We start from the raw sequence: 21111 nt of genomic DNA, 5'->3' as shown, positions 1-21111 counted from the left end.
TGTGGCTCAGCCCCAGGACTCCTGATTTCTCCATCAGACATAACTTTCTCGTCTGTCTTTACCCTCTTCCCTCAGATCTGCCCCTGCGCTCCTCCACATAGTGTAACTGCTGCCTCTGTACACCCTCACCTGACCTTCTCAGGGTCTCAGAAGCCATGGGAAACCATCACCAGGCACTCTGGGTGTGAGCTGCCAGGTCCTCCACAAACCATGGACCCTCAGCCTGGCCTGCTTGTCAGTTTCCCAGGCTGATTTTAAATGCTTTTGCCACCCCCTTGCTTCTCTGGCGTGTCCTGTGCTTGGCCAGCTTTTATCTTCTCCTCTACTTTTTGCACAGCTGTGGCCAAGAGGGGTCATAACACACATTCATTCCTCTCTCATGGTTCCAGGAACAGATTGCCCTGACCCTCAGTCTTGGACAGGGCTGAGGAGTTATGGGGACCCTCCCTTATCTCACAGGCTGGGGTTGGTCCCTACCAGAGACTTCTGGTCCCCCAGCTGGGGGTCCACAGAGCCACTGCTGCTGTGCTGCGAGTCCAGGATAACATGAGCCACATCCAGGTGTGGGGAGCTCTTGGGTGTAGGCATAGGCGTAGCCGCTGTGTGCGTGATGACGGGAGGTGGCAGGCTGCCACGGCCCTCTAGGTGCCCATTGGGGGTCACAGCCAGTGAGTACATCTTCATCTCTAGGGGTGGATGAAGGGGCTGTCTGAGCCTCCGGGGGTTCCATCAGTAGGAATCTACCCTCCAGAACTCTGCCTCAGTCTACAGTGGTTCTCAACCTTCCTAATGACGCAATCCTTTAATACCGTTCCTCATGTTGTGGTGACCCCCCCCAACATAAAATTACTTTTGTTGCTATTTCCTAACTGTACTCTTGCTACTCTTATGGACTCTAATGTAAATATCTGACTGCCTGATATCTGTGACCACCAAAGGGTTGTGACCCACAGGTTGAGAACCACTGGTCTACAACATCTAAGCACATACCTGTAGCCTGAAGATCTCTGAGCTTATCAAACTCTTCCTCTAAGTGAGTAGATGTCTTATCCTCGTCAGTGTCAGACCTGGTGGCATCACCCTGAACCCATGCAACACAAGGTAAGTGTGATGTTCCCGCAGCAGGATCCTCTGTACCTAGCCCCAGTCACATGTTTGGGAGCACAAGCCCAGAGGTTGCAGTGTGAACATGGGGAGGGTCTGCTGAGGCAAGACTGCCTCCATTCCCAGACTCTATCCTATTAACCCCTTCCTTACCTCTGCCTGGAAGCCTTCCACCAGGATGGCTACCAGCAGGTTGAAGAGCACGTAGTTCCCGAAGGTCATCAGGGCTACAAAGTACAGGGCAGCCCAGGAGGAGGTGGAAGCCATGCCATTGTAGAGGACCACGTTCCAGTCTTCCTGTGTCAGGATCTGGAGGGGCATGTTTGCAGGACTGAAAGCAGCTCATTCCCACAAGGAGACCCTTGAATCTCCCTGGGGACACCTGGGGTTGTACCTGGAACACAGTGACGATGGCCCACAGCAGGGAGTCAAAGTTCTTCCTGTCAGGGACTGTGTCTCCAGAGTCTGTCTTCAGGCTGAACTTACAGCCAAATAGGTGCATTCCCAGAATGCTGAGGGGGATGGGCACTGAGCGGGAGGGGCCCAGTACCCCCTCTGCCTCAGTTAGCTACCAGCCTCAGCATACCCTACTTTTGCAATAAGGGCCAACCCTGGGCCACGACCAGTTTTCTACAGGCTATCATAGTGCCTTTGGACAGTGGCAAGGACTGTCCAGTCTCAGTAGCCTGTGGAATGCTCACTCTCCTCCTCCCTCCCCAAGCGGCAAGACTGGCACACACACAGAAGGTGCCACGCAAACTTCATTAGAAGCCTGGCACCATTCCCTGAGTCCAACTTATCTCTTCAGTCTGTGTATCCCACAGAGCTGAGACACCCCCACCCCACCCCCACCATTCCTAGTGCTCTAATATCAGTGCTGCCTGAGGGAGGAGCTTGGGCCCCACCCACCTGAAAATGAAGATGAAGAGCATGAGTAACATGCAGAAGGTGGCCACATTGTCCATGGTCCTCATGAGCACCACCAGCTGCCGCCGCAGGGCAGGTAGGAAGCGCACCAGCTTCAGCACCCGAAGCAGCCGGAATGTGCGAAGCACAGACAAGCCACCATCTGCCTGCCCCACGATCTCCCAGACGCTATGGGTTGGGATGATAGTATGAGGGTCAGGAGGGCTGGTCCGAGAGCCACCATAGCCTCTGTTCAACCCTATAGCGGGGGCAGATCCAGCTACACATGGTATCCTGGGAACTATAGTAGTCCCAGCTGCTGTGTGTCCTCAGCCTCAGGGAAGCTCTGGCTCTCAGCTGTCAGGGAAGTTGGTGACAGGGTCTTCTACCCTGGCCTTTTGTGCCAGCCTCATATGTATGCTCAACTCATTCCTTCCAGGTAAAAGACCCTCCTCTGAAGGGATGTGGGCCCACTCTCAAGTGTTCCATCATTCTGTGCTTATTTTGCTCTTGCAAATGCCACTTCCTACCCCAGGACCAGTGTTAAGACTGCTCGGAAGCCGGCCTCACTACAGACGTGGCTGACCATGTATAGCGTGGACAAGGCTCCAAGGTGGGGACTAGACCATCAGGTCTACTATGTGAGTGATCAGGGTCCTCATATCCATCACCCTGCCCACTATGTATTCTGTCTTCAGCCTTCCAGCTATGGCAGGCTTTGTTTCTGCAGTGCCTGAGTGAGGCTCCCTGGGCCTCTGCCCTGGGTGGGGACAGGTCCTACCTGATGACAACAACAATGCCGTCAAAGATGTTGTAGGGGTTTCGGATGTAGCCCAGTGGGCCACAGGCCAGCAACTTCAGTAGCATCTCCAGGGCGAACATGCTGGTGAATACGATGTTGCTTATCTCCAGTGCATTGGTCAGCTCATCAGGCTGTGGGTCAGGAGAGGTAGTCAGGACCCACCATGGCTCCTGCCCTTTTGGGGGCACAGAACCCAGAAGCCAAAGCAAATCTACTGCATTAAGAATGCAAGGGACCAACAGCTACTCAGCCTCTTAGAAAGAGCTGCCTACTACCTAGGAAAGGACACTAGGATCTGAGTATGTTTCCTCTACATAGAAAGCCAATTTGGCTCTTTTAGTCTGGTAGTCCCCATCCTGATCTTCCACTAACGACGGATGGAAAAAAGTACTGCCAAGTCTCCCAAAACACACCTTTCTCTGTAGGCCCTGCAAACACAGGATAGGTCTGAGACATTGTACCAGGGCTCAGGATGGGCCATGGGGGCACAAGACAGTCTCACCTACCTCTTCTTTTGCAGAAGGCCCAGCAGGTCTCTTACAATGAGAATGCTGACACTTCTGCCTGTGCAAGAGTATGTGCACGTGTGTTTGCCTATACCTGTACCATTGTGACCTACATGTGTGTATATGCATGTACTCCTAAATGTTAGATAGGTTTGGGTATGTATACTCTAGCACAATTTGAGCAGAGTTGTATCACACTGGACACTTGATATGCAGAAACTTGTTCATATGCACCTGCCCCCACCATAGGTGAACTGATTTCTGTGTTCATAGGTGAGTCTTGTGTGTACAATGCAGATGCATGTACAGTAGCCTCTATGTACACAGGTGATCCTTGAGCATGTGCAATGTACATGCATACAAATGATTTTCATGCACACAGTGAAGTCATGCATGTGCAGTATGCATCCATGCACACTTGTGCACACATATGTGCGTAAGTGAGACTGATAACATGCAGCATTTGCACATATGTATGCATTCATGGGTTCTTCGAGGTGGAGAATTGACCTGTCCTCACCCTAGCATCACCTGCCCAGATCTGCCTGTGGTCACAGTTGGTAGATTTCCTCTGCTTACTCCAAGTTTAGAAAAAGGAACTAAAAAAAGCCCAGAGGCAAAAGCCCTAGGAAATCACACCATTCCCTACAAGTGGGTTGAGCTTCCTGAGCTTCCTGGCCCCCAGGAGTGCCTGTCTCACTAGGCTTTACCTTGTTTTCCCTAGTGTGGTTGTCCCTGGGGTGGAGGAAGCAAGAGGGCTTGTAGTATCCGTGCTTGTGAGGAGTTCCAGATACTCCTTCATCTTTCTCAAAGGACCAGCCCACACTGCTGATCCCTTCTAGTTTCTCAGGTCCCCAAAGACATGGCCGGGAAGCCGAGGAAGTTTGGGAGCCCCTCTCCAGGGAGTCTTGGCGAGACTTTGCTCCCTGGGATGAGGCAGCTGGGTGGGGTGGGGAGCCTTGCTGTGCTTCTGGGCCCCCTAACCCTTGGGGGTAGTCCCTGGTGATCTCAGCCCACCTATCACTCCCATAGCCAGGAGCCACTGAACTAGAGCCAAAATGGTGTGCTTATCATTCAGGAGAACCCCAGTCTAAGGAGCCATAATTGCTGACAGAATGAAAGCCCCAGGTTCACGTAGCCCCCTAGCTCTAGTGCCAACCCTCAGAGACCCTAGGAAAAGGCTGGAAACTCTAGGAAGTCATAGGGCTCTCTGCTTATAACACTGGTGCTTATCATCTTGCAAGCCCAGCCCTGCTTTGCCCCAGGGGAGGGGGCCCACCTGTTCATGATACTCAACGCCCATGCTCAGCGTGTTGACGAGGATGGCTGCCATAATGCCCCTGTTGAAGTACTTGCTGTCCACGATTCGACGCAGCTTGCCACTGAAAGATGCCCAGAGGCGGCCTAGCCCTCCTGGCTCTGAGGCTGTCCGCCGAGGTGGCCGCCGCCTCTCACTGCCATGACCTGGTGTGCCCACTTCATTGGGCCGCTGCACAGGGTCCCGGAAATCCCCATGTCGTACATCCTGTGTAAACTCATAGACTCCATGGGCATCTGAGTCTCCACTCTCCGAACCACTAAACTCAAACTCAGGATCCTCCAGGGCGCTGGCACAATATGGGCAGCTCTTCAGTTCACAGGTCAGTGTGCCCGCCTGGGGGCTGGGCAGGGGGCAAGGCACACTCAGGCCAGAAAGGTGGCTAGAGGCTCGGCCCAGTCCTGTGATGCCAAAACATAGGTGTGGTTAGGCTATTGCAGCAGCACCCAGAGACTAGCCACCCCAATATTCTGATCTTCATTTCCCCTCCTACATAACCCCCATTTTAGGTTTTTCATAAAGCAAGGGGCATCTGTGGACCCTAAGTATTTCAGAGCTCTGGCGAGCACACAAAAATGGCCTTACACTTGGTTCCTCTTGGGGCCAGGCCGGAGCAATGGGATGTGGGCCCAGAACACTTGGGACCAAGGACTTGCCTTGCCTGGATACTTCCTCCCCACTTTCCTTTACATGGTGGGCCCGGGTCCTCACCTTGTTCCCCAACCACATGCTGGATCTTCTCATAGGGGCTAGGGCTGCCCAGGCTCAGAGGACTGTGAGCTGCAGCCCCTGGGGTCCCAGCACCCCGCAGCCCCTTGGGTCGTGGGCCGGTGCCACCTTTGCTGTTGATTGCTCCTGAAGGCAGGATGGTGGGGTAGTTCATGGTGCCCAGACCTGAGGCCAGCTTGAGACTGGCAGCAGTTGCTATGGAGTGTGCCACCCGGGCTCTTTCCTGTGGCCCCTCCACATGGCAGTCAGCATGATAGATACTGTGCACAGACTCAGAGTCTGGAGGCCCATGGCCTGGGGATGGTGGCGAGGGGGGCACACAGGCCCGAACCAACCTGGTGTCACCAGCACCTGGCTCTGGGCTGGGCTTGCGTGGGCCAGTGTGGCTGAAGTGGTAATGGTGATGATGGTGGTGGTGGTGATGGTAGACCAGGTGGTGCACGGAAGCTGTGCGCCTGCCTGGCCGCCGTGGCCGCCGCCCAGGGCCTTGGCCATGCAGGGTGCTGCTGGGGTCCACCTTCTTACGCCAGCGGCTCTGCCAGCGGGCATAAAGGCGCAGGCTACGGCGCTTAACCTTGCGGAAGATGTGGCCCACATACTTGAGGAGCTCTTCGTAACAGCTGCCGGGCTCTGAGAAGCTGGCCAGAGTGCTGTCGTTGGACAGATAGCGGGCCCGCTGTTCACGCATCAGCTGGTTCTCCCTCTGTTTTGTCTCTGAGAACTGCGTGGCTATCACCACCAAGCACAGGTTGATCATGAAGAAGGAGCCCACCTATGGCAGGGGGTATGTGACTACCAGCACCTTCATATCAAGCCCAAATAGGAGCTGATCTGGGGACCGGGGCCTAGCCACAATACTCTAAGCAGGGATGCTCCAGGCATTCACTAGGTAGCATACAGTAGGTATTTTGTGACTGTGTGATAATGGGACAGGGACCTCCCTTGGGGTCCTGCATGCAGGACTTCCTGCTCCTCAGGTTTGTCCTCAACATACTCTCCAGTATGTCCACATTGTCCTTCGGTGAGGCCTTCCCAGCCAGCCCCTATGGCCCATTCTCCCTGGCTCTCCCATATGTCCTGCCACATGGGCTGTCTGAGAATACAACTGAATGGCGTCTATTCCCTGCTGGGTCCCTCCTGTAGGCAGCTCCAGGGATCTGCAAATGTCTGATGACCTAACAATGATCTAAACTGAGGACCACCGGACACTGAGGGACAAGAGGAGACTAAATCTGAGACATGGATGCTTTAGGGGGTGCTATGTGTGGTGTGAATGTTAATGGGGAAAACTGTACGGTCATGGACGCTGACTGAAACTGCCAGAAGATTATGTTCACTACACTGTGCTAGGAGATCATGTTTGTTGTGGGAAGGTTGTGCTAGAGTGCCAGACACAATGTGGAGGGCTAGGACAGACTATTCTGTAGCTTCTGGGCATCACCTTGGACCTAGGGGCAGTATGGGCCTTCTTCTGTCCTGTCTACTTCCTTCCACTACAGGCTGGGCAGAAAAGCCCCTGCTCGTCCACCCATCGAAGGGACAGGATATGGCTTCTTCCCCCATCAAATGCAGGATGCCCACCAACCAATCACGCCCACACTCACGATGATGAGCAGGATGAAGTAGATGAAGTTGTAGAACGAGTGGGCGTCCATGACGTAGTACATGATGTCCACCCAGCCCTCCAGTGTGATGACCTGAGGAGGCAAGCAGCTGGACACGGGCCCACATTCTCCAGCTCCCAAGGGAGGCAGTGCATGCCACACCCTGGCATGGGTGCCTTTCTCAGGGGTCACTGTCCCACACCCCCAAGTATCCCCAGGCTATCCTAGTATATACCTGAAAGATGGCGATCCAAGCATAGCCGATGTTGTCAAAGTTGATGGCACCATTGTGAGGGTTGAATTCCCCTGAGCGGCACACGTTGTAGTACTGGTTCCAGTTGATACAGGCATTGCGGCCAGCACCCCCGTCCTCAGCCTGCGGCTGCCCATAGGCTTCCCAGCCAAGTGTGCACTGCACACGAAGCTCACGACGGCTGGGGATGTGTGAGCACTTCTGCATGCCATTGTCGCGGCGTGAGGAGCAGATGAAAGGGTTCTCCTCACCTTCCTCTGTTTGGTAGTATGGACGCAGGAAGGTCAGGTTGTTGTTCCTGGGTTGCAGAAGGTTAAGGCTTGGCTAGGGTTTCCTGGGATGAACACCACTTCCTCATTCACTCACCCAGTCTTACTCAGGGCTGCTGAGCCTGAATCCCATATGTGCATCAAGATAACTATTCCTCTCTAACCCTCAACTGGACCCTAGACTTGAAATGATTAGGGAAGAGGTACTGGGTACATAATGTGGTACCCAGCTCACTGCATTATCTCTGCTGCAGTGACTGACAGGTTATGCTTGAAGCATCTCAAGGCCCCTGGATCCACCCTCAGTTCCTTCCCATGGTGTTTACAGTATCTTGTCCAACAGTGAATTTTCCTAGTGAGGCCTGGCAACATGGGCCAGGCAATATGTCTCTATAACTCTAGGTCCTCTAGAGTCTCCTCATGGACCCACTATCTTCCTCCCTCTCAGCCCCCATATTCCTCTCCACGAACATCTCAGAAGCTCTGAGACCCAGAGACCAGAACATCCTTGGCCTGTGGGTACCCATCCTACAAGCTCAGAGCTCAGGTATCTGACTTGTGCTAGAGGGGCAGACAGTTCCTAAGCAGGGTCTAGTGAAGAGCAGGGAGCCTCCCAGTGTCACTTTCCAGGGAAGCCCTAGCAGGTCAGTGGCCCTGGGTCACCTGGGTCACCTGGGTCACCTGTCTTCTGATGCTGTAGAGTGGGCCCAGGATGACAGGGATGGACACACCCTCATTCCCATGAAGCAAATGCTGTGTTGGTACAAGGGTGCTAGCTCAGGAAGTACTTGAGTCAGGCAGATGCAAGGACAGAGGGCAGCAGCCACTGGGGTACTGTGCCAGGAACTGGCACACAGATGAGCACAGTGTCCTCCCTCAGGCAGGCCTCTGGGGCTAAGGATACCTGGTATCAAACCCTCACATCCACTCACAGAGAAAAACTGTTTGAGAGGAAGTGGCCTCCACCCAGGCTCCCCTATAACCTGCCCCTGAACTACCATGCCTGTGTCTTCATCTCCACCATGACGTGTCTCTGGGACTGTACTTGTACCTACTATGGCCTATCCTGAGTAGAGCTGGGCACCCTAGGATCTCACCACAAATTAAGACCTGGGTTCACTCTATGGGTATTCAAGGACCGAATACCTTGGGGGTGGGGCCTCATACCAGGGTGGGGCAGAACAGTCTTGGAGAAACGGGGGGTGGGGTGGGGGGGGCGGAAATCAGGCCTGCAGAAGGGAAAAGCCTGAAGGGCCAAGTCAAGAGACAACATTTTGGGGTCATGGCTGGCTAGGTGGGCACAGCCTTACAACACGGGTGGGGCCCGCACACCTGACGAAGGTACTGTCCAGGAAGCAGCGGTTCCTCAGCAGGCCAGCCCAGAGCTGAACCCCAACAATGCCGAAGATGAAGAAGACGAAGAAGCAGAGCAGAAGAACATTCCCAAGCATGGGCAGCGTGTCCAGCAGCAGAGTGACCAGGATCCGCATGCCTGAGGGAGGCAGGGCTGGTCTCAACACAGCTAAGCCCTGGTGGAGGGTCCTGGGGTTCCTCCCCCAGCCGCCTGCTGCTCACGAATCCACACCAAGGCTATGTGTATGCGGAGGGCAGGGTCAGGAGAGGCCTGATGGACCCCTAGAGGGGAGTCAAGTTGTAGCCCCAGACAGCCGCCGGGGCAAACCTGTCCCTGCTCCATCTCACATAGCATCCCCATGATGAACCAGTGAGATGGCCAGTGCAGCTTCTGTGGGGACCCTAGCACACTGGGCTCTGAGGCTCTGCGCTGGGAAGGAGCTTTCTTATTTCCAATGCAAGAGCTGACCTGCAGGGCCCTGTTATAGGGAAGGCATGGGAGGTGCCATATCTCAGAGCAATGTTGAAGTCCATTTTCCTGGGTGGTGTATGAACTTGAACATATCTAGGAAGTGGGTCAACAGTGGCCTCATCCTGGGTCTGCCCCCTCAGTCATCAAAAGAATGTGCTCAAAATATGCACAGGGCCACACAACTGGGTCAGAGATGGAACCATAGTTTTAAGGAATCCAGAGAGGGGTTCATGGAATGGGGGGGGGCTCAGATCATAGGGGGTCCAAGCTGATGGGTGCTAACATTTCAGCTGGAGAGAAAGTGTCTCATGGAGCAGCAACCAATTAGGTCATGTGATTGCACCATCCTAGGTGCAATCACAATCATGTGATCTAGGGATCTGAGTAGAGCCAAAGCAGGTAGTCAGATAGCTCTGAAGGTTCTGGAGGAACAGGCAGTCCTGTCTAGGAAAGAATTCCAGAGTTACTTGGATATTTAACATGAGCATCTTGGATGGGAGTGGACCTGGGTTTCATCTCTGCTCCCATACACAAGTTGCCCAGGTGGAGGAGCTGTGGAATCTGCTGAGTACACTGAGCACACAGGGTGCTAGGCAAAGCCCTTGGAATCACTGCTGTCCTTTGGACATATATCTTGTACTCCATCGATACAAAGGGAACCTGGTGCTCAGAAAGGTTTGGTAACATGTTCAATGTCACACAGCATTATAACCATATCTGATCCCATAAATCATGGCCAGGCAGGGAGGTGGAAGACTGAGTGTTTGAGGCAGCTGAAAAGGGGGAGCATATGCCCAGATGGACCTGGAGCCACACCTGTTCATGCATGTGTATATGTACCTTGCACAGCTCCAAGAGAGTTGCACCTCCCACTCTCAAACTGAACATCTGAGTTTAGCTACTAAGAAAACACAAAAGCTAACCCCAGATGCAGGCAGATGGCTGGCATCTGGACAGGCCACATTCAAGCACAGCCATGGCTTCCTGCATGCTTTCCCTCCATGTGTAGTGGGAGCATGCCGGGCACCCCTCCCTGCCCCAGAGCTCACCTACTCTGTCTGCAGAGTATCCACTGGAGCCCAGTCTCTCACATGTGCTTCCATCTGCCTCAGCACCCATTGGACAGTGATGTAGCTGTCCTTCTCAGCCCCACGTCTCACCCCAGATGCTATGTGGAGGCCAAGGTTCAGAGTAGCTCCCATCGCTAACTAAGCACTGGGAGTCTCCATCCTATCCCAGCTAGGACTATCCTAGAAGGGCCAAGTCTGCTGGTGTCTAGGTAAGCAGCAGGCCCAGCAGGACATACAGGCTGATCTCTATTCAAGGCAGAAGTGACACTTACTAGGGACCCGATTGATGGCACGGAGGGGCCGCAGCACACGCACTGTGCGGATGGCAGAGAGGCTCACGTTGTGTCCATCCAGAGAGTACTCCATCATGCTGAGGGAGTAAAGGTGCTCAAGAAGGGGGAGAGAACAGGGACCATGACTCCTAGTCCATCACCCACTGTTCTATAGACATGGCTATAGACATGGCATCCTGCCCAACAAGATCGCCTGTCAAACCCTAGCCCCTCTCAGGTCTCAGCCCTGAGGTCAGCCCTAGGATTCCCAAGCATACCAAGTTGAGGCTGCATACCCCGCCATGACAATGAAGAAGTCCAGCCTGTTCCAGGTATCACCCAGGTAGCACTTCTGCCCAAACAGTCCCAAAGCCACCATTTTGATAACCATCTCCACAGCAAAGAAGGCAAAGATGAAGTCATCAAAGGCCTGGAGGGAAGGGGATCACAATGAAGAAGAGGGGACATACACTTGGTACCCTCTTGGTCTTCCTCACAGTCCTTGACACCTACCTCCAAGATGCTGCAACGTTCTGAGCGGCACTCAACATCCTCACAGGGCCGGAACATGCCTAGTGTCACGCAGTTTAGCATGATGACCAGCATGCTGATGTGCTCAAACCACCTGCGGGCTGTGCGTTAAGGGCCATGTGCAGCAGACAACCCCACTCTGCCTCCTCCAGATGCCTCCCTCCCACATGTATGCAACCAGCAAGAGTGGGCCCTTTCCCCAGGCTGAGGCAGGGTTCAGTCTCGTGTCAACAACACCAGAACATGGCCACCAGGTGGCACCATAGCACCATGCTGGCTCCTATGACTCGCCCCTGCCTCATACCCTGAGATGGACCTGGAAACATTGCAGTGAGCCAGCAGCAGTGTCACATACAAGGCCCAGGTGAGGACATCAAACACACTGGAGCTTGGTAGCTTTAGTGAGGGTCAAACACACAATACAAGAAAGGCCCGACTACAGCTGGGACAGGAGCTCGCGACCATGTGGTAGGAGACAGTGAATTTCCTGAAGGTGACCTTGAGCAGATCTCGCACCTCTAAGCCTGCACGGGTTGGTGATCATCAATGAAGTGCCCATGAAGACAGTAGCACAGAGCTCTACCAGCATGTGTCCATGCCCCAAACAGTAGCACTGTCAGCTCAGAATGTGGACACAGGCTGGCGTTGGGGTGGCCACATTCCACAGAACCAGTACCAGCCAAAGCAACAACCTGTCAGAAGTACAGGGACAGAATAAGCCGGGAGACATCATCATGAGGGACAGGGCTGCTGGTGGGCTACCTGGGATGGGGGGTTAGGCCATTCTCCGAATGCTCCTCTCACACTCACAGAGTTGGGCCCCCGGCCCACAAGGCAGTGTGCTCCATGGCACCAAGCCACCAATGTAATTACACGCTCCTGCCGGCAGTGTCATAATTACACTTAATGGGTTCAGCAGTAACAAGCGCCTCTGCCATAATGGGGCTGCGGAAAACAGAAATCAGCCTCCTGCTAGCGCAGCACTGGCCTGCCTCCCTCAGGCGGGCAACACAGTGCTCCCGGGCCACAAGACTGTAGAGTTCTCACCCTCTGTCCTTGTCCACATCTGGCTAAGAGCCTGTGGCTCCAAGTGGCTTCTGTACACCCCTCACCCAGCAACTCCCAGCTTTACCAAGCTCATTCACAATACCACTCTAAGCTATCCGCCACCTGGACAAAGGGGACAGGGGGACAGGGGGTGGGTATTCCAGGTGGCCTCACTGTGGTTCAGGTGGGCAACCTCATGGGGTCCAGTGGTAGACGGATTTCCAAGGTGAGGGGGTACTGCTCTGGGTGGAAGAGAGCAAGCTAGGGGGCTGTGAGGGACAGGAACCCTCCTATAGCAAAGGTCACCAGTAGGACATATGGTCAGACCAGACTAACACAAATGACTCACAGGCCTGTCTGGACTGAGTCTACCAGGCACCATGCCTTTCCAAGCCTGCCTGCCACCATTGGAGGGGGCAACTATCCCTTCCTTGGCAAGACTAGGCCCCGCTTCCCTGGTGGCTCCTTGAGTTCTGCCTGCCCCACTCACAGAAGAGGCTGTATCAATGGAGACAGGCTTTCTAGCTCACCCACTCAACTCCAGAACCCAGGACTAGAAGCCTGTCCAGGACTGAACCCTGCTTCTTGACTTCTTTGCCCATCATTTGGTTTCTCCCAGGCTTGGCTCACATTCATTCACTCACAGATTATCCAAGGAAGACTGAGATGAACTATACTCCCTGAAGCCGGCTTGCCTGGGGTTACACTGTGGGTGGACTATAGGTTCCAGTCTACCCACTGTGTAACCCCAGGCCACCAGCTGTTACTTTCACACACAGCCTGACACCAAGGTTGGAGTATGGCCTCCAACTGTTGCTTCTGGACAAGAGGCAGGTCTGGGTCTCTGTGGAGCAGGGAAAACTTGCAGGGGGCCTGGTGGGAAAGAGGGTCAGGTCCAGAGATCAGGGCTGGTTTGTACCAGGGACAGACCTGGGACCTCCCAAGCAGGGCCTAGTTCAGCTTCCTACAACAGCAAGGACACACCTCACATGTCACACTGCCCCTTGTCATGTTCTGTGGGCAGCTAAGGACAGGCAGCACCAACTGGACATATCACGTGGAGCCGGGTGACTTCCAGAGGCTTAATTACAACAGATAGATTTTCTGGGTTTAATTAAAATTCCTGCAGGCTTTGAACTGACTTCTACAAATTAGAATCAATTTCCATGGGGGTTAGAGGAAACCAAACGGATATGTGAACAGGAGGTGGTACTGGTAGAGTTCAGGGCCTGAATCCAGCCAAGTGGACTAATCTGGTTCCTCCTTGGGAGGGCTCACTCAAAAAACAAGGACCACCCACCTCTGAGGCTTAGCAAGCAGCAAAGGTCTGAGAAGTAGGACAAGAGAGAAGCTGAATAAGGGGTCTCAGGCGTGCCTCCCCATGGATGATAGGGTCCTGTGGTTGAAGATCATAAAACAGCACCTACCTACTCTGTTAGCCACCACTCCAAACTCCAAGTACCCCACTGTCTGCCTGGCCACCTCTCCGATGGGTCTCAAATACTTTCCTATTCTGTACCACACCATGGGGCCAGAAGCCCAGTCAGCAGCCAGCAAAGGGAAGGTCCTTCCAAGGGAACTTCAGAACATTAAAGAAACCTGCTCTAGGGTCTCCAGGCTGTCTGCTATGGACATAGCCTCCTTTGGGGACCTGGAACACAAGGCTACCCCACAGAAAGGTTCCCCCTCCCCATCTGTGTAGGAAACTCACATTGGACTCATGAAATAGTCCACAGGTGGGTCCTCAGTCCACATCTGGGTGGTCTTCAATGCACCCCCAAATAAAACCCCCAAATGCAGCCTTCTGGGAACCTGAGTGAGGATGACCCTGGATGGAAGGCGCTGATGGTTGCTGTCCATGGTGCTGAAGCAGCTGTACCACCTGGGGCCCATCCAGGGTGAACATCAGGCTGGGGTAGCTGGAGTGGCTGGAAAGGTTGCAAACCCTAGAGGCGGGGTGTCCCTCCCTGGAGCAGAGTGGCCCTTGTGGAAGTGCATCTTGGCTCTGCCCTTCCTCACTCAAAGGGAAGCAGGAAGAAAACACCCAACACACAACACACGACTGTGCTGAGAAAGGTGGTAACTTGCCACAATCCCTTTGTCCTAGCAGAGGTGAGAAAGCTAAGGGGTCCTTGCCTGTATGTGCAAGATGATGAGACCACACCTAACCTATTAGTTGGGGTGGCTACTTTCACTTTTATAAAATCCCTGTGGCCTGGCAGGTAAATGCCTCTTGCTGTTTGCTTAACAAGCTGTTGGCTCCCTATGGGTAATAGTCCCAGCTGGAACTCCAGATGGAATACAGTCCCTCATAGCGGAACTGCATGACACAGGATGGTTATAGCCCAATGTGATCCTGTACCCCCAGACCCCAGACTTTATTAATACCCATCTTAGCACAGCCCCCATGTCTGATGGCTTAGAGTCCCTGGGATTCTCTTCACCCACCTAGTGACTCATATCTAGAATTGGAGGACAGGAAATCTGCTGATTCTGCTATAACTGCCCCTCTTTGGGTCTGAGTTTCTCCATCGGTCACAACTCTGATTCAGTCGGACCCTTCTGGTACATCAGCAGCAGGGCCTTAAGTCCTCCTGATGTGCTCAACCCCTGGGTTGGGTTTCTGAATATCACCCATCACAGTGTCATTCTGCACAAGGGAGAGGGAAGGGTGCCACCGCAGTGAGCAGGGCAGTGGCAGCAGTGAGATTTGCAGTACCTAAACCAGTGTGGTAGCTAAGACCCCAGAGTCCCACATTCTCATAACACGGGGTAGTGTGGCCATGCTAGCTGCAGCCAGAGTGAGGAGTCTCCAAGTGTGGCTGCTGCCTGGCCTCCATTGCCAGAGTGCCCCCCCCCCCAAGCAGGACAAGGACTCGGGATTCCAACCAGGGCTCCCTGCTAGGCGGTGCATGAGATCAGAGGATTAGCTCTGAGCTGCTTCAGCCCCGCCTGCCAGCCCCCAGAGCAATCTGCACAGCCAGCTAAGCTCCATTAGGCCAGATCCAGAACAGCTTGGTTTGCATGTGAGAGGCTGGGCAGGAGGGGCAGAAGCCTGGAGGACCCACTGTAGGAAAAGAGATCGGGCAGCCAGCACCACACTCAAGCCCCCATGCTTCCTGTCTTGGGGATCTGGGGATCCCTATGCAGGGGCCCTTGGTTTTGTAGAGAACTCCTTATCTGGGGGGACTGGGCTGTCCCTCTCAGTCACTCTACAGCATGCAGCCTGCATACCATGCTCAACGCCGCCCCTCCTGCCATGGTGTTCTCAGGAGCACTCAACCTTATTTTTCCAATTTGTTCAAGAAGAAAGGAACACGTTTATTCATAGTGAAGGACTGTCCTCAAAAGGGACAGCCCAGCACAGTGAGGAGGTAAGTATGCCAACAAGTCCTCACAAATTCCATGGTCTGTCTGTCTCTGCTGGCAGAATAACAGCTTCAGGGCCTGCATCAGATAACCCTCCTGAGGGGTAGCAGCAGTGCCTGGCATTCAGTGGACAGTAAGTACGTACCCAAGGCAGTCCAACTCCCCCAGCATGGCCTTCCTTAGCCTCTATCTTCCTGGCCTTTCTCTCTATGACAATGAGATCGGGATGAACTAGTTACCCTGAAGTCTATACAACCACAGTGGTCAGGGAGGCCCAAGGGCTTCTGAACCAAGCACCAGGGCTACCCTGTGTTGAAAAGAAGTTAAAATGGCAGAAATTCCAGGCAAGTGCCCACGGCTCAGCCTAAACATGTATGTAGCCCGTGGCACTATTGTTCAAATGAAGGCTGCTATATGAATTAGGACACAATGACATGAGGGGGGCAGAGAAGGAAGTAACAAGCTACAGAAGGCACACAGACCCATCTGTGGAAAATGTCACAACACAAAACTGTCCCTGAAGGAGGGGAATTCCCTACAACGTAAAGGAAAGACAAGTTGGACCATCACTCACCATGGGCACATGAGTTACGTGCAGGTGGGAGACAGGGATGGGGGAAACGGCCACTCGGTTTTCGCTCCCTTCACCCAATCCTCACATCTTTTGACTTTTTGTACTGAGAACCTAGGTACTGCCTCTACTTGTAGAGGTACTGCAAGGAATGCTGGGTTCCTGAAAAGGGAGGACACACCACTGTAGCCTCCAGTTGGCAGATGGCAAGGAGACCACACCTCCACCTCTCTAGGTACCAGGTCATGAACTATCAGGACAAGCGGATGACAAGGAAGAGGGTGTGGGGCCACACCTGTCCTGGGTTGCCAGCCCAGCTAACCTGATTCTTCCCACACCTGGGTGGAGTATGTGAGGGACTCTAGGCTCCATGCTTAGTGACTTCCATATGGCCCTTCACAGATAGTGCTCCAGGTAGACCTGCTCTTAGAGCTCTGGGAGCCTGGAAGGGTCTGGGATAGGTTCTGGGCAGAGATCATGCATCAGGGGAGGGAACAAATGTGGAAGGTCCTTGACATGACTATGTTCTGTGAAAGCTAGTTTTCCTGCCAGTACTCTTTTTGGGGTCAGCAGGGCCCAAGACTAGGTACAGCCCAGGTAGTTGGTTGGCTTACATTGGATGGATGTGATCCTACAGGACCCTTGGCCAGCTGACAGAATAGGTTTAGCTAGTGATTACTCAGTGGTAGTGGGTATATCTGGGGCAAGGTGTCTGAAGATCTTAGGTGTGTCTCTTCAAGGGAGACAGGAGCCACCTGCTCGTCACACTCCAGGACATGCACACTGTGCTATGTGCCTTCACCCTGGTGAGCTCTCCAATTTTGGGGACCCTAACATCTTCCATCTTTGTCCTTTTGGGGCTGTCTCTCAACCCCAGAGACTAGCCCCTAGCCCTTTTCATTCCTCAAGACCTTAGGTCCCACACTCAGCCCTAAATAACTGGGCACCCACAGTGCCATCTCTCAGAGTCCATTGTGAGCCACAGGCATCCCTGAGAGGTTCCAGATCTGTCCTTGTTCGCGTGACACCACCCCTCAATCCATCCGAGCTGCTTCTAATACAAAGCACTGACAGAAGCATCTGTTCAACACCCTGCTGTGGCTCCCTAGTGCCCTGGACACAACCCAAACCACAGCCCTGTGTGGCCTAGCCATAGGGAAACAACGCTGGATTCCACCTTGCCCTGGCTGCTTCAGGGATCCAGGCATCTGTTACTCCTTACAATGGCCTTTCCAGCCTGTAGGGCAGCCCTTCCAGTATCCCTGGAAAGTTATTATGGATAGAGCCTGAGCAAGTGACTGCTAGAGCCTCTACTGATGCACAGAGTCCTTCAATGCTAGACACCTGGAAAGCTTCACACAGGTGTCTCTGGCATCCATCCTAATCAGGAGACTGGGAAGATGCTCTGAAGGGCAGGCAGGTTGCCACCAGGTAGAACCCCAAAGCTGACCCAGATACTCTAGCCCCCTCACAAGTCAGAGTAGGTGGGGCCTGCTACTCCTTTCCCTGGGAAAGCCTGAAACACGGGGCGGGGGGGGGCAGATACCTGGGTATGGCCGTGTCCTCCAGCCTGACATTGATAGCCAGGACCTCTCTGTGTAAGAGGACTGCAAACAAAGCCAGCTATTAGACCACTGGGGCTGCATGCCTTTCTTCCTCCCCAGGAAAAAGTGGCAGAAATCCCCAATATTTCTCACAAGTGGATGCCCAGGGAGCTCTCCGTGGGCATTTGTCTTGGTCTCCTGGGAGGTCTTAGGGGCGGAGCATTCACTTTGCAGGATGTACTAACTGAAGAGGTTTCTCTTTCTTCCCTGAGGCTGTTGCCATGCCGACAGCTGATAACAAGGTGAGGAAGAACCTGAAGACCCAATTAGGGCAAAGGCAGAGGGGATTCCCCAGCCCAGCTCCATTTCCAAAGGCTTCCATTAGCCCTGATCCAGATCATCCACACATTCCTGCTTAATACTGGGGGTCTTATGAGAGGAGAATGTGTGTTGTGGATCCTGTTTGAGTTTGGGACTTGGAAAGATGGGAGTGGCAGGGGGAGGGGTCAGGGACAAGGTGACCCTGTTATGGATCATCAGAGTGATCCCATGAGGAGCACTAGCATGGGCCATATCTTCCTTGAGGGACACAGTGTGCCCCATCCCCATATCAGACCCTATATCTGGGTCAATTGGTTTCACCCAGAGCTTCCAGAAGTTGACTTTTTTCTTTCATTTTTGGTTTTTCGAGACAGGTTTTCTCTGTATTGCCTTGGAGCCTGTCCTGGAACTCACAGAGATACACCTGTCTCTGCCTCCCAAGTGCCACCGATGCCTGGCTTAGAAGTAGACTGTCTAATGTTGTATACACATATCCCAGCTACCACAGGACCAGGGAGCTATACCTTCACCAAAGCCTCCTCTTATGGAGGGGTGTGTGCAGCGGTTATCTAAGGCCACTCAGGTCTGGATCTGAGTCCTCTCTCCGTCAGCACAGAAGGCCAGGAGGCCACCCCAGCTGGGACAAATGGGCTTGGATACCGTGTCACCAGCTGCTTAGGACTCAGTGGAGGAACACTGGCTCCATGAGGCTCAGTCTGACCTAGACACAGGCCGGAGGGAGACAAGGTGGGATGGTTGGTCCAGTGTATCACTTCTGTCCGGGGCTCGGGGTCTCGGGGTGTGGTGAGGATCCTGGCCCTGTTTCCCCCTCACTAGCCTTTCTAAGCCCCACTCCCATGCCTAGAGAACCCATTTCCTGCTCTCAGCACCACTCTAGGAGACCCATTTTCCTCTAAGCCCGCTCCCCACAGCCTGGCCCAGGGAACATGGCCTGGGAGCCTGGGCCTAGGCCTGCGTGACTCACAGCAGGTTGGGCTGAGCTGGGCTGGGGCTGGGGCTGGGGGGTGGGGGTGGGGAGTGAGGGCAGCAGACCAAACATGGAGCTGTTTGTTCTCCAGCTGCCTGCTCTGCTCGGGGTCACCCAGGGGAAGGGGGGGCAGGCTGTCTGTGGAAGAATACTTCCTCCTGAAGCTAGGGTGTGGGAGCCACTCCCCACTATATAGCCCCTTAAATGGGGGGAGCAGGACATTATGAATACTCAGCTCCTGCTTCCAGAACGTTCTATCTCATCCTCATCCTCCCCTGTGCCCTGTGAAGCACTCTGCTTTCCCTGTCCTTTTGACTAGTAATAACCAGAGTGAGCTGACACACCCCATGGTCTAGGCAATGCACAGCAGCCCCCACCTCGTCCAGCTCATTGTTCTGGCCCTAGCTAATGTGTGCCTGGTTGTTGACCACAGGGGCAGGCTGGGGCAGTGGGGCACCCAGAGCCAGGGCTGAACACCAGGCATGTACCCCTAAACCCATGTGTACACACTATTATCTGTTCTAATGTGCTATACATGCCTCAAACACACACAACAGGGGCACTTTATACTAAACATGTAGACACATACTATGAGGTCCTCAAAGGAGAGCAGGACCCCAGGCCTCCCAGGCTAAGTCCCCTTATCTTCTGGAACTGACATTGTAGAGCCTGGCTGAGCACTTGCCAATGGCTCTAATTGTGCAGTTTTTAAAGCCATGCTAATTAGAAAGTGCGCTAATGTCTCTGCTTAGCTCTTAATAAAGAGCTTGATTCGAGATCTTTTCAAGGGATAATTGAGTGGAAAAGTGTCTGATCCCACCCCTCTAGTCCCTGTGCCTGCAGGAAGGCAGGCTGTGTAGGCGAGAAGCCTCACCCAGACTCTGCCAGCCACTTGGCTGCAGAGCACAACCCCGACAAACGCCAGGGGGTGCTGCTTGGAAGGGGGACCAGGCCCAGCCTGTTTCCCATAGTTTCAGGTTCTCCTGGTTGATCCCTACGAACACCAGTTACAGTGACAGCAACCCCCCATTCCCCTCTGAAAGAGCCTGGTTTGACCAACTCTGCCCAGCAGGGTCCCCAAAAGTAGTCTGCACACCCCACTCTAATGGTCCTGGAAGGGAGGGATGGACAGTAGACACAAGAAACAGAGCTAGGTGATTCCTGGGAAAGATGACTGTTGGCCCACAGGGATGGGCTTTCAGGGACCGCTTTGCTGGAATTCTCTGGGCCAGAAATAACTGCCTGGGCCTCGCTGCACAGCTGCCTGCTGCTCAATTTAGTGACCCTAGGGGATTGGACACTCCTTCCATGGGAACATGGCCTGGCCCTCTTCCCCTTCCCCACCCCCACCATCTCCAGGGTCTGCTCCCTTCTGCAGGAGATCTGTGGTGAGCCAGTCTGGATGTGGGACCCAGGTGGTCTCTGTTCTCTGTGGTTGGACAGTAAGGATATGGACCAGCCTGGGAAGGTCCAGTGTAGAGCAGGGCCCTTCTGTGAGACCCTATGCTACCTGGGCCTGGAGGCTGAGAAGAGGCTCAAGGGAAAGGTCACAGCACTGTCCAGGACTCTGCCTCAGTCCAGTGTCTCTGCTGCCTTATCCAGCTCCACAGAGTACCCACAGAGGATAAACGAAGTTATTCCAAGAGGAACCTCTACCAGTTACCACACTCTTGTCTGCAAGTCCCTTAAGACACGCTTCTCATGTCCCCACCATATGCTCAGCACACAAACTGTACTCTGTCCTCTCTGAGGGTCAAAAGACTTTATCTGACCCTCAAGGGATGGAGGGGCTGGGTGGTCCATAAGAGCAGGTGCTTAACTCCCTCTCTGCTGGCTAGGGGTAGGGACCCCTCTGGGCAGGCCTTAGCTCCCCAGTTCATGAGGCTGAGTCCTTTCTCTTTTCTACATACTGCTAGTGACACTACTATCTCCACCTTCAATATGAAAACTCAGCTTACACTTGTGACCTGAGGTATGTGTGTGGGCTGTTGCAAATGCAAATTTGTGTCTACATGGGAGGTGGGATCCCAGGCACATGGGGAAAGGGAATAGGTAGGGCAGCACCTTGTGGTATGATGGCTG

General features: G+C 53.8%; 1 protein-coding gene across 1 annotated transcript in view; it reads right to left on the bottom strand.

The window, feature by feature from the left end:
- Window positions 1–21111, bottom strand: part of Cacna1h (calcium voltage-gated channel subunit alpha1 H) — a 46065-nt gene that overhangs the window by 11827 nt on the left and 13127 nt on the right. Inside the window, exons 3-16 of the mRNA XM_051179733.1 lie at window positions 11172–11290; window positions 10955–11088; window positions 10659–10756; window positions 8824–8983; window positions 7205–7520; window positions 6970–7062; window positions 5348–6137; window positions 4598–5037; window positions 2792–2943; window positions 2014–2199; window positions 1499–1616; window positions 1258–1413; window positions 991–1081; window positions 478–686 (exon numbers count right to left, since the gene is read on the bottom strand). Of these exons, the coding sequence (XP_051035690.1) occupies window positions 478–686; window positions 991–1081; window positions 1258–1413; window positions 1499–1616; window positions 2014–2199; window positions 2792–2943; window positions 4598–5037; window positions 5348–6137; window positions 6970–7062; window positions 7205–7520; window positions 8824–8983; window positions 10659–10756; window positions 10955–11088; window positions 11172–11290 (3062 nt within the window). The remainder of the gene's footprint in view (window positions 1–477; window positions 687–990; window positions 1082–1257; window positions 1414–1498; window positions 1617–2013; window positions 2200–2791; window positions 2944–4597; window positions 5038–5347; window positions 6138–6969; window positions 7063–7204; window positions 7521–8823; window positions 8984–10658; window positions 10757–10954; window positions 11089–11171; window positions 11291–21111) is intronic.

The sequence above is a fragment of the Phodopus roborovskii genome, unplaced genomic scaffold (genome assembly GCF_943737965.1).
Source record: "Phodopus roborovskii unplaced genomic scaffold, PHOROB, whole genome shotgun sequence".
Lineage (NCBI taxonomy): Eukaryota > Metazoa > Chordata > Mammalia > Rodentia > Cricetidae > Phodopus > Phodopus roborovskii.
This window is presented reverse-complemented; position numbering and strand designations above follow the sequence as displayed.